Here is a 13420-nt window from a genome sequence, read left to right on the forward strand (position 1 = left end):
ATACCTGGAGCACGCAGAAACTATGGGAGGTGATGACTGCTTGTGTGATCATGCATAATATGATCATAGAAGATGAGCGTCTGGAACGTCTGTACGATCAAGGGTTCCAGTTTCAGTGTGAGAATGTTGTGTCTGAGCATGGATGAGCGGCAACGTTTGAACAGTTCATCCAATTTCATCATGACATGCGTGATTAGGAAACTGACGTGCAACTGCAAATTGATTTGGTTGAGTATATGTGGGCTCATGTTGGCAACAAATAGATGTATATTCTTTATTGGGCTTGCAAAACTATACGAGGCATTTTTACTTTTATTTGGTTTGTAAAACTATACTATTTTATTCGGTCAAAACTACGTTAGACTATATGTTTGAATGTAAAAGTTGTGCGTGAAACAATGCAAAAATAAACTATTTGTTAAAATAAGGCGGACAGCCGGCCACGCCCGCTCATATGGATGGTCACGTTGGATGCACTGTCGACCCAAATCTAAAACGGGGCGGATACCGGCAGGCGGCTGACTCAAATAAATAAAAAGCGGACAAAAACGCCGCCGTTTAAGTTAGCCCGTTAAAGCTGCTCTAAGTATGCCGGATCGAACGACGACGGATGCGTTGGCTCCAAACGGCGAAGTCGAGATCAAAACCCACGGCGAGGGTCTGTACGCACTTGCGGACATGTGCACTGCCACGTAAATAACCGATTGTTTTCTCCACGGCGAGTACTCCTACTAGTAGTAGCACGATTTGGCTAGGATGGGCGACGTGGGCTGCATGCTTTGCTAGGCCGCCCCGCGCCCCGATAATTCTCCATCATTGCCTCCGCTGCAGCGTGCTCTTAATGGCGATTAGACGTGGCGGGGGTGCGAGAACGTGCCCCCGCGCGCGCCGACCCGAAAGATCTCCTCGTTCCGCGAGCGCGCGAGGGGGAGAAGAGAATGCGGGGAGACCCCTGACCGATCGCGCCGCTCCGGGTCCCTGACACGCGGGCTCCACATGTCATCGCCGTTTCTCTTTCCCCGATACATCTCCGAGCCCGTCTTTCTATATAGCTTCGTCGTCCAGGCCGCTTGAGCTTCGTACCTTCTCTTCTGCCAACTCCTTGGGTAGGGTTTGGTCCTAGCTTGTCCATGTCTTCACGAGGTAGAGGCGGCCACGGCCGCGGCGGCGAGTCGTCCGGAGCGAAGGAGGGTGGCCGCGGGCGGGGTGGTGGTGGCGGCCGAGGGAGGGGCCGAGGGGAGGAGGCCGGGGGCGAGCGCGGCCGCGGAGGACACGGCCACGCGCCGCGCGGTCGCTCCGGAGAGCAGGAGCCACATGGCGGACGCGGCGGGGACGGCCGAGGGAGGGGCCGAGGCGGCGAGCGCGGTGGCCATCGCGACGACGCGGCGAGAGGCCGAGGTGGTCGAGGCGGCGGCGGCTACCCCTCGTCGCCCTCGCAGCCTGCAGCTGGCGGGCGGGGTGGCGTCGCCGCGGTGGGTGAGCACGACCCGCGTTACGGTGGCACTGGACCAGGCCGAGCCGGCCAGCAAGTGGCGGCCCCGACCCCGACGGTGGAGGTGCTGGGTGCCGAGGTGGAGCGGAAGATGGTGCTCTCTAAGGCCGCAGGCGAGCGGCCGTCGTCGTCTTCCTCGGCTCCGGTGGCAGCAGAGGAGCAGCGGAGGGTCGCCATGGAGCCTCGGGTGCCGGCGGCGCCGGCCAGTCTGCCGCCGGTGTCGAGCAAGGCGGAGAAGTTCCCGGCGCGGCCGGGGTTCGGGACCATCGGGAGGAGGTGCCGCGTCCGCGCCAACCATTTCCTCGTGCAGGTCGCCGACAAGGAGATCTACCATTACGATGTACGTATGCTTGAACCTGTTCGGTGATATATTCGTAAATGTTCATTTATATTTCTTTACGGAGGGAGTATTTCTGAATATTTTGGCGCGCGTATCTTTGTGCATTTGTTTTTGACATGCATGGGTTGACCTTGTGAATTGAATTCGTTGTATTGTAAGCTGTATGTATTTTGAACCATCAAGTGGATTTGGATCAAAATAGAACCAATCACATGTCTTAGCTAATCCAAACGTTATTAAAGAAACAAGCAGATACCAAAATCAGCCAACTTACAAGTTTCATGCAAATTTAAGGTTTCACCTTCAAAAGTGGGTGAATAATTTCTCCAAGCACATGATCATGTTTAAGGTTTCACCTTCAAAAGTGGGTGAATAATTTCTCCAAGCACATGATCATGTTTAATTTTCACCTTCAAAAGTGGGTGAATAATTTCTGCAAGCACATGATCATGGTTAATTTTCACCTTCAAAAGTGGGTGAATAATTTGATTTCTGCAAGCACATGGTCATGGTTAATTTTCTGTATAACAACCGTCTTCCTGTTGCGCAGGTGACAATTGACCCGGAAACGAGGTCTCGTGGATGGAACAGATCAATAATCAACGAACTAGTTAAATTGTACAAGGAACACTTGGACGGTAGGCTGCCTGTTTATGATGGAAGAAAGAGCCTATATACCGCTGGTGCACTGCCATTCAAGAACAAAGTATTTGTCGTGAAACTTGCCAATGCCGCGAAAGGGAATAAACGGTAGGACAAAAACATTTCAGTCTTCCTTTTTGTCATCAAAACCTGCTTGTTCATGTAATGGTTTTTACATTGTACTCGTTCTTGTATTTTAGCGAGGAGGAATACAAGGTAACTGTCAAGCTTGCTTCAAATCTGGATATGTACAGCCTTTGGCAGTTTTTGGCTGGTAGAAGCAGGGACGTGCCACAAGACACTATCCAAGCTCTCGACATCGCCTTAAGGGAGTGTCCCACAACAAAGTAATTTCTTATATTTGATACTTCGGAGTAGTAAAGGAAGTATCGCATTGATACTTCTTTGATGTGGAGTAGAAATTTTTCATTGTTTGAGTTCCCCTATTTTCATTCCTTATATTTGTAATTCAAAATTTTGTTTGCATCTTCTTTAAATTGGAACAGGTATGTATCGATCTCTAGATCATTCTTCTCTCAGTCATTTGGACATGGTGGCGCGATTGGCAATGGTGTTGAATGCTGGAGGGGTTATTACCAAAGCCTTCGCCCCACACAGATGGGTTTGTCACTAAATATCGGTACGTCTGTACCTAAAACTGTTCTAGTGTTGTGAAAGTGTTTCTTAATTTTGTAGTCCCTTAGAAAAATCCTGTCATTAATATTTGTCATTTGATTGTTTCTTCTCAGATATTTCTGCAACGGCATTTTACAAGGCCCAAGCAGTGATGGAATTTGCTGTTGAATATCTGAATATCCGAGATGCTTCAAGGCCCTTGATTGATCAGGATCGTATTAAGGTATGAATGATGATAGTTCTCCTTAACTATTATTTTTCCTTCTGTCTACCAAACTAACTGTTGCATTCCTTTTTCTTTTCTGCTTTATAGTTGAAGAAAGCCCTTAGAGGTGTCCGGGTTGAGGCCACTCATCGGACTGATAAAACCATACGCTACAAGATCACTAGCGTTTCCTCAGCTCCGTTGAAGGAATTAATGTACCTATTCACTTTTATACCATGTTTCCTTCATGCACTTACTTTAAATTTTCATTTAGTCACACTACACTGTTAAATTAATTGTGATTATTGATAGTGACCGGGGGTAGAAACAAACTCAGTTACAACTTACCTATGATCATTTGCTACTGCAGGTTTGATCAAGACGGTGTGCGCGTATCAGTTGTCCAGTACTTTAAGAAGCAATATAATTACTCTCTGAAATATATCAATTGGCCATGCCTTCAAGCTGGTAGTGACAGCAGACCGATATATTTGCCTATGGAGGTGCTTATCATCTTCTTTTGTGGCTTGCTAAGTTTGTCTTTTGTATTTGTAGTTAAATCAATAGCGTGTGCCTGTGATTTCTTCAGGTTTGCAGCATAGTTGGGGGACAAAGATATTCACGCAAGTTGAATGAACGCCAAGTTTCAAGCATACTAAAGATGGCATGTGAAAGACCAGCTCAACGGGAGAGCAGTGTTCTAGAGGTGAATAATAGCCCTTAATTCTCACTTACTCCGCATTTGGTATTTGCAGCATAGCATAAATGTACGTCTTGCATTGCTCTCATATCAACATATTTATATGCGTTTGATATGAGGAGGATATATGATCTGATCCCTTCTTTTTATCTTGTCAGATTGTTAACAGGAATAGTTATGGCAATGATGACTATTCGAAAGAATTTGGCATGAAAGTCATGAACCAACTTGCATTGGTCGATGCTCGTGTACTACCTTCCCCAAGGGTAACTGCTTTTGAAAAAAATGACTGCATTACTGTCCTTACATTATTTTATATTCATTTGAACTCTTTAATATTTCTCTTGTTAGCTTAAATATCATGACTCTGGACGGGAAAAGGTATGTAATCCTTCAGTGGGACAATGGAACATGATAAACAAGGTATTATACATTTATACCCTAGACCATATTCCTTTTTAGTGACATAATTTCATTTCGGCAACATTGTTACGCTCAGTGTTTATGTTTAGTATTATCAATATCACTTTGCTCTTGCATGTTTTTTGCTTAACATGTAAATGGAGAACATTTGTGTCAGTCTCTAAACTACTTGGTATGTTGTGAGAAGGGAAATATATTAATATCAAGAAGAACTACTTGGTATGTTAGTTGTGATTGTATGTATTTTTTCCATTGATATATGATATAGTGCATTGAAATGACTATATACTCCATCCGGTCCTTTTTACTCTGCATATTAGAATTCTCGGAAGTCAAACTTCACAAAGTTTGACCGTATTTATATAAAAAAATATCAACATCTGCCATGCTAAAGTTATATAATATGAAACTTTAAGTCATGACACATCTAGTGGTATTGATTTCAGATTATGAATGTTGACACTTTTTTCTACAAAGCTGGTCAAACTTTACAAGGCTTGACTTTAGTCAAATCTTATATGCGAACTAAAAAGGACCGGAGGGAGTACTTTTTTACCTGGCTGTTTGCAGCGATGTTCCTATATCTTCTGTCTATTTCATTTGCTTTCTGCATCAGTCGTAGTAATACTAATTTCGTTGTTTTTCCCAGAGAATGGTGAATGGAGGATCTATCAACCATTGGGCATGTCTAACTTTCGCGTCTCGACTTCACCCAAATGACATTGGCATGTTTTGCCGTGATCTGGCTCACATGTGCAATAGCATTGGCATGGTAACCTTTTCTTCTTCAGGAATGGACTTCTGTCGGTAGCATCATATGTACTGACTGAATAAATTTTCCTGTTCTAGGAAATGAACATGGAGCCGTGCGTGAATATCACACAAGCACGCCGTCAGGACACCGTGGAGTCTGCAATCAGAAATATCCATGGCCATTCTGCCCAAGTGCTCGCTGAGAAAGGTCTAAAAGGGAAGCAACTTGAATTATTGATCATCATATTACCTGATATTAGTGGTTCCTATGGTATGCTCTTTAAGTTGATTCTCTGAGCTGATACCTGACTATTTTACATAAAAATCAGTTTTAATTCCAAATTTCTGCCATTTAATGCAGGAAAGATAAAACGGCTTTGTGAAACGGAGCTTGGTGTAATAACTCAGTGCTGCTTGCCTAAAAATGTTCAGAAGGGTGGGAAACAATACCTTGAAAATCTTTCTCTGAAGATCAATGTTAAGGTATGAATCAATTTCTAGCTGTGCAACAATCAGGCCTGCAGAATGCTGAGACCGTTGCTGTTTTGTGATTAGGTTGGGGGTCGGAATACAGTACTTGAAGATGCTTTGTACAAGAGGATACCCCTTCTGACTGATGTGCCTACCATAGTTTTTGGAGCTGATGTTACCCACCCAGCTGCTGGAGAAGATGCATCTCCATCTATTGCAGCAGTATGTTATTCTGATCTCTCACTCGTCATGCCACAGTTTGTTAATTTGCAGTCTGTTTATTTGACAAGAGTTGGTCAAAATCAGATGCACTAATGAATAGTGCTCAACTTAGGTTTCTATTTGTTTTTCTCTTGCTTTTTATCAGTACTATTATTTGCAATAGCTTCGCATTTTGGGTGGGCAATGTCTGAACAAAAGTAGCAATGTTCATTGTAAAAGGCAACTAAGCTTACTTTGCTTCAAAGGAGAAACACATTACATATCTATTTTCCAATTCACTTCAGTGCCGATCCTCATTTGCTGTTTGCCGTCTTGGCACCAATAGTATGAATGCATAATGGAATTTGGACTTCTGGAATTAAGGCTTCTAGTTCATGACATCGCAGGTTGTTGCGTCCATGGATTGGCCAGAAGTAACAAAATACAAATGCTTGGTATCTTCACAAGGCCATAGGGAAGAAATTATTGCCGACCTTTACACCGAAACAAAAGATCCACAGAAGGGACTTGTTGGCGGTGGGATGATAAGGTAGTGCAAGATACCGAAGTATTTGCCTAGTTTTCCTTTTTGCCATAGTAACTTTTCAATTTTAAATTTTTTTCAGGGAGTTGCTTCTCTCTTTCTACAGAGCAACTGGATGTAAACCTCACAGGATTATATTTTATAGGTTTGTAAAGCAGTCTTTGTTTTTCAAGGATCATTTCTTAGTCTCTGCTTAATACTGAATCATTTAATATGCAGAGATGGTGTTAGCGATGGTCAGTTCAGCCAAGTGTTGCTTTATGAAATGGATGCAATTCGCAAGGTTCTTCTCACCCCCTTTGACCCTCTCCATATAACGCCACATTGGTCCTTTATTTTCTGTTTCAACATTCTCCGGGCCTGATTCCCTAGCAGCTAGTGATTAATTCATACCGTAACATTGTAATTTCTAATTTGTTTGCTACACCATGTTCTTCTTGCTCCCAGGCTTGTGCTACTTTACAGGCGGGGTACCTCCCACCAGTCACATTTGTTGTCGTGCAAAAGCGGCATCACACTCGTCTATTTCCTGAAAATCATCGTGCGCGGGATCTGACGGATAGAAGTGGGAATATCCTACCTGGTGAGTTTACTTGCTTAGTTAGCATAATATCGGTACAACTAGGTAGATTTGGGGTACCAAGGTGTGTTGAGTTACAAGATTAAAGTATCAAGTGTGCTTTGCCCTCAGGTACCGTCGTCGACACAAAGATCTGTCATCCTACTGAGTTTGATTTCTACCTCTGTAGCCATGCTGGCATTCAGGTGATGTTACATGATCCACATTTCTGTAGTCCTGTACTTCTAATGAATTCGGCAAGTCTTTCATGATGACATGGTACTCGAGTCGACACTGACGCTTCTTTGTTTTCCTTTGGACAGGGAACAAGCCGCCCAACACATTATCATGTTCTTCTCGATGAAAACCGTTTCAGTGCTGATGCCCTTCAAACCTTGACCTACAACCTCTGCTACACGTAAGCTGCTCTAGCCATTTCCCCCCGATGATGAATGATGCATAACCTGTTATCTGTCTATCTAACCCTTTTCTTCTGATGATTTCTCGCTCGCAGCTATGCCTGGTGCACGCGATCGGTTTCCATAGGTACGCATTTGATCTAGTCTTCAAATCTCTATATCAGCTTGCAAGGGAGAGATGCTCATGATCTTAGCCATCGGCAATGTCTTTTGACTTTCTGCTGATTCTGCTTTCTTGCTGCTGTGACAGTTCCTCCGGCCTACTACGCGCACCTGGCGGCCTTCCGTGCGCGCTACTACATGGAGGACGAGTTCTCCGACGGGGGCTCGTCGTCGGCCACGGCCCGGTCGGCGCCTGCGAGGCAGCTCCCCAAGATCAGGGACAGTGTCAAGGAGTTCATGTTCTACTGCTGATGGCTGATCCGTTGCTTGCGAGGACTACGCACGTCTCCACGCCTTTTGCCTAGGACTTGATGGCTGTGTTGCAGGTGGCTTGGTCGCACTAGAGCAGTCTCATGAAACTCGTCATGGTTTTGTAGGACGTACGTGTTGCCTTCAAGAACTTTAGCCTTAGGTTAGCGTACGTCCTCTGCAAACATACTGGGGTTACATGCATGTGACGAACGTAGGCCCTTGTATTTTGTGAAGAACACTCGATGGTACTGCATCAGTTGTGGACGTGTCTGCTGTCAGTTGGAAAGATTTTCAGCTAGTTGGCTGTCTTGATGACGAGACTGACATCCTTGGTAGTGGTTTGGTCACGCACCCACCGACGGCCTCGTCGTCACGGCAGCGTGCTATACATTCCGGCCGGAGTCGGAAGTCAGAGCCAGCAATGGACTAGTGTGTGGCTGGCCGGGAAGAGGATACGCGTCATCCCAATTATCGCCATCAGTCGTCGCCTTGCGTCCGTGTGAAACGCAGACGCCGGAAGGGAAGACGACGGTGCGCTCTTGCGGGCAAGGCGGGGAACCCTAGCTAGCTGGATAGCGAGCTCCATCGTCCTCGTCCCCACTATGACTAGTATTTGCAGTGATTTCGCTGGCGCGTAGCAGTTGGCTGACTGCTTGTTCGAAGATCCCTGAGGACTGATAAGTCGATCGTCGGGGAAAGTGACTGCCGGCGCGTCGCATTATTACTTAAAAGGTTTAAGCATTACATCCGGCCTCTCCACAACTAAGATGCACACAGCCAAATGAAGTCCTCCTCGCACAAAAGAAAAATAAAAAAGGTGAAACACTAAGAAATATGTAGAGTCCGTATAACGCCTAAAGCGGTGGTGGATCAATTCTAAGATCATGCTGCTATCCATATTGGGTAAAAGTATCCTTCAGTGGTGTATACACCTCCGTAAACAGGTCTCGATTCTCCACGTGTTGTAGAGAGGATCATAAACAAAGAGTCACGGTACATCTGTAGATAACCTGCATCAGAGAAGTACTTTTATCATTAAAAACCTTATCATTTTTACATAGCCAAAGCGATTAAATAATGGCAAACGCTCCAACCCTAAGTCCCATGTACAAGAAGGATATAAGCCAGAAACTATCTGGATGACTGACCATATAGAACGAGCTAATTTGCATTGAAAGAACAAATGTTTTATTATCTCATCATGATGACAAAAGACACATTGCGGACTTCCGTGCCAATTTCTTTTAATAAGGTTATCTTTAGTAAGAATGACTCCGCGACGAAGATACCATGCAAAGAATTTATTCTTCAGAGGTATCTTCATCTTCCAGATCTTCTTATTATTATCAACTGTCACATCAGACTGGATTAACGCTCTATACGTTGACTCCATTGAAAATTGTCCATTCTCATGAAGGTTCCATCGAAAAACATCAGACCCATGTGACAATTACACCATGAACAACCGCTCGAGCAGGATGTTCCACGATTGAAGTCTGGGTCCAATTAATCTCTTTTAAACGTCACATTTGGTGAAAATGATTTACCATGCTGCGTTTTAGTTCGTTTTCATCCAGTTTCAAATGCAGCCTACTTTTCCATGCCGTGTGCTGACCAGTCGACACCGTTGACTACATTATTCCACATATTCAAGACTGCAATGCATGGGTGGTCATGAACATTCCTCACTATTTTTCATAAAAAAAATTAACACAGTACAGATACCACCACTATAAACGCATACACGCACATCGTATCTCTATGAGCACCTTCGAGAGACTGAGCCGACATATCATCTTGAGATTTATGAAGTCACCGTAGGCGCCTCGCCGTTGACAGGAACGTCTCCTCTCACTAAAAGCGCTTCGCCGAAAATTCTAAAATGAATTCAGAAATAATGCGAGCACCAGGACTTCAATATTCCTGTCGTAGTAGTTGGCAACTACTAGTAGCACAAAATCTCAGCAACACCCATTTCATCTGCGCCCAAGGAGGGAGAGAAGTGGTGTTCTAGAAAGGTTTACTAATTGTGGCGATGCCAAGAAAATGACGCTCCGGGGATTGATGACTAATCTACCGTATTAATCCTTGTCGGACGATCACTCAATCCATTTCAAGTTTGTACGTGATCCTGCTCTAGTTATGAAAAACTCACAATCGTCAATGGTCTTGATGCTCTGGCTGTGTGCAGATCGATGCCCTCTCTTATCCAACAAGAGGGGACGAGAGAGATGGCGGCCTACGTCTTTGAATAGTGACTTGTCAAGGTCTATCAGATGACAGTTTGGCAACTAGTTCCATTGTCATATACTGTATTTAGAAAAGTATGCTACTAATGGTCAGACGCTTTAGGTTCATAATTTTGGATAGTGACATTTTGGTGCAAATTTCCCACAAAGCAACAAGAAGAGTGCGACGAGACGCTGGTGCGCTTATCCCTACCAAGCTGCTCTCGGCCGGAGTATATTCAGTAACTCAAGAATCAAGAGATATATAGGTCCTTCAAAGGATTACGGAACATGAAATGTAAAAGCTCGTATTGCCAGAAATGGGTAGCTCTCACTACTCCTCTGGAACTTCTAACAAGTGTCATGATGGACTAATCAGCAATATTGATCACACGGATCTTGGAGGTTTGCGCGTTAATATGAGAGCATGCACGTGATTAGAAAAAAAATAGACATGCACTGGTAAGATGTAACTGATCAGATTGCAACAAGATTTGGTCGGTGACGTTATAAGACTTTTCTATTATCTTCGTCCTACGTCATGTCATGTACATACCTGCAAAAATACTGGATAATTTGTTCTTTTGCAGAAAATCATGGTAGACAGTTGCAAAATAAAATTGAAAATTAAAACGAAAACGCTTCGCGTCAACCGGGAGATCGAAAGCAAAATGTTTTTAGATGCATCCCTCTATGCGCCATGTGCCTGACTAAGTCATCTGCAATATGACCTTTGTTGCAAGACGCACGAAAGCAACACAAACTACGTTGCAGACCGCACATGAAAAGATATCGATAAAACTATCCGAGGATGCGACAAGACTCGTGCTAAGAGCGCCGAGCGCAACACGAGGCTTGTTGCAGAGGCTCGGTGATGATGCCCTACGATTTTGATAGTTTCCGTTGAGCTTTCACTGTTTCATTCACATGACGATCCAGCAAACTACCGTTGGAACAATCAATCTAACCTGCACATCTAGCAAATGAAATTAAAGCAGTCCCCTTTCCATGAAATGCGGGATCACACAAGACTTGCTGAGCTTCACCCGCTACTTGTGTACTACTACTGAAGCAAGAATTTCAGCTATCTGTTTTGTAGTACAACTATACAATCGATCCATCTATATACCTGTACACACAAATTAAGCAAAGCATGTGTAGCATTCACATGCATCCGTATGATTCCATGGATCTCTCTGTCTTTGGTTAGTGATCAGCTGAACCGATCTTGCTGCCATTATTGGTGGCGACGGCGTTGTCGCTGGGACTGGTGCTACCATCCTTGGTGGTGGCTTGTTCCGGCGGCTCCTCGCCGGCAGGGACAGGACCCATGGCCAGGTCGGCCTTGAACTTGCCGTAGAGGTCGCCCCTGTAGAAGTTCCTGGTCCTCCACGCGAGCAGCAGCGAGACGAGGGCGCCCAGCAGGGTGACGCCGGCGATGATGTAGAATGACTCCCTGAAGCAGCGCACGCCGATGCAGGTGAGGTCCTTGCCCCGCCGCCCGCCCTGCCGGAGCGCCTCCTCGTCGTAGCGGCGGCCGGCGGTGCGCACGTTGAGGATGTAGGAGCCGACGGGGCTGGCGACGGCGCCGAAGTTGTAGAGCGTGGAGTAGTACTTGAGGCCGAACACCTCGGAGATGATGGCGAAGAGCAGCGGCCACTGCGCCCCGAAGCAGAAGCCGAGGATGACCGACGCCGCGTAGAGCCCGTTGTTGACGCCCACGGCGATGAGGAGGTGCCCCACGCAGGCGAGGAGGAGCACCGCCGTGAGGACGAGCGGGCGGGGCACCTTGTAGCGGGCCAGCACGTACTCGGACGCGAAGCCGGCCACCACGCGCCCCGCGTAGTTCCAGATGCTCACCAGGGACACGAAGGTGGTCACGCTGCGCTGCGGGTAGCCCAGGGACTGCCCGATCTGGCCCAGGTTGTCGATCGCCGTGAGCGTGCCGCCCACGCCGCAGATGGTGGCCACGAACAGCACCAGCATGTCCACGCTGAAGAGCGCCTGCAGGATCGTGTAGTCCTCCCCCCTTGCCGGCGGCCGGAACACGTCCTGGAAGCACGTCGTCGCCGGCGGCATCACGGTGGCTGTCTCGGCCTCGTGGACGACGGCCGTGGTCGTTGTAGTCGGGACGAGAGACTGGGACTGGGACTGGGTGGGCAGTGGCGGCTGCAGGTAGGTCCTGAGCTCCTGCTGGACGACGATGACGATGGGGAAGAAGATGAGGAGGAGGAGCACGGTGGCGGTGACGTAGTAGGCGGTCCTGGGGAACTTGAGCACCTCCAGCTCCACCACGTTCATGACGAGGAGGTAGACGGCGAGCACGATGGAGGCGTAGAGGAAGTAGAAGAAGGCCTTGCGCTCCCGGGTGCTGCTGGCGGCGGCCGGGGTGTCCCGCGGCATGATGCGGATGGTGGGGATGAAGACCAGAGAGATGGCGGCGGGGAGCCAGGCCATGAGCAGCACGAGGTCGGCGCCGTCGTTGTCGGTGCCGTAGATGGCGCGGTAGAGCTGCGTGAAGATGGCGCCGCTGAGTCCGACGAAGCCCTTGAGGAGCCCCAGCACGACGCCGCGGTCCTCGGGGAAGTTCTTGACGGCGGTGACGAGCGCGCCGGTGTTGGCGAAGGACTGGGAGTTGGCGCCGACGGCGATGTAGAGGCACATGAGCCAGACGGGCGGGCGCGCGGTGCGGCCGGTGATGGAGAGGTAGATCATGAGGTAGCCGACGAGGTTCATGGCGGCGCCGCAGGCGAGGACGACCCAGGGCGGGGTGACCTCGTTGATGAGGCCCGGGAGGATGCCGACGTTGGCGCCCACGTCCTTGAAGAAGCTGAGCGTGTTAAGCGTCTGCTGGTCGTACCCCAGCGACGACTTGATGGCCTTGGAGTAGATGGCGAAGATGTAGGTGCCGCCCGCGGCCGCCATGATGAGGATCGACGCGAAGAACATGAACCACCGCCCGCCCACCACGTGCTTCGCGAATTGCGTCGACGGCACTCGGCCGCCATCGCCGGACACCATGGCTCAGCTAGCTCGATTGGACTAGCTAGTTTACAGTTGCTACGAGTGTGCTGGCTGGTTTGCTTGCTGCGGCTAGCTAGCTATATATATATATATGAGATATGTAGCGCGAGAATGATCAGCAAGCGAGATATGTCAGCTTCCTATTTTGACCACACGAGCAAAGAAAAATCAAATGGAATCGTTTCCATCCTCAATTCTCTCACGATGGCATGTGTTGTACGAACAGGATTTATCATCATCTTGTGATAAGAAAAGTGCTCCTAGCCGTAGAGGAGATGCTACCCGATCGATATATATGCAGACATATATGGCGGACATGCGATTGCGCCCAAAACTCTACAGCCGTTCAAATCGGTAAGGCAATGTTAA

At 47.3% G+C, this 13420-nt stretch overlaps 2 protein-coding genes across 2 annotated transcripts; one reads left to right on the forward strand and one right to left on the reverse strand.

Moving 5' to 3' along the window:
* Positions 1–746: 746 nt before the first annotated feature.
* On the forward strand, positions 747–8057 carry LOC123082434 (protein argonaute 12). Its single transcript, XM_044504762.1, has 22 exons — positions 747–1832; positions 2383–2582; positions 2675–2821; positions 2981–3114; positions 3224–3333; positions 3424–3530; positions 3686–3818; positions 3905–4021; positions 4174–4281; positions 4367–4438; positions 5088–5210; positions 5288–5462; positions 5553–5674; positions 5747–5884; positions 6271–6413; positions 6490–6552; positions 6627–6690; positions 6855–6990; positions 7099–7172; positions 7290–7384; positions 7481–7512; positions 7636–8057. The coding sequence occupies exons 1-22, from the start codon at positions 1131–1133 to the stop codon at positions 7797–7799; spliced, it is 3159 nt and encodes a 1052-aa protein (XP_044360697.1). The 5' UTR covers positions 747–1130; the 3' UTR covers positions 7800–8057.
* Positions 8058–11021: 2964 nt separating this feature from the next.
* Positions 11022–13201, reverse strand: LOC123087275 (protein NUCLEAR FUSION DEFECTIVE 4-like). Its single transcript, XM_044509244.1, has one exon. It carries the CDS (start codon positions 13046–13048, stop codon positions 11234–11236), a length of 1815 nt encoding a protein of 604 aa, XP_044365179.1. The 5' UTR covers positions 13049–13201; the 3' UTR covers positions 11022–11233.
* Positions 13202–13420: the final 219 nt, after the last annotated feature.

The sequence above is a fragment of the Triticum aestivum genome, chromosome 4A (assembly GCF_018294505.1).
Source record: "Triticum aestivum cultivar Chinese Spring chromosome 4A, IWGSC CS RefSeq v2.1, whole genome shotgun sequence".
Lineage (NCBI taxonomy): Eukaryota > Viridiplantae > Streptophyta > Magnoliopsida > Poales > Poaceae > Triticum > Triticum aestivum.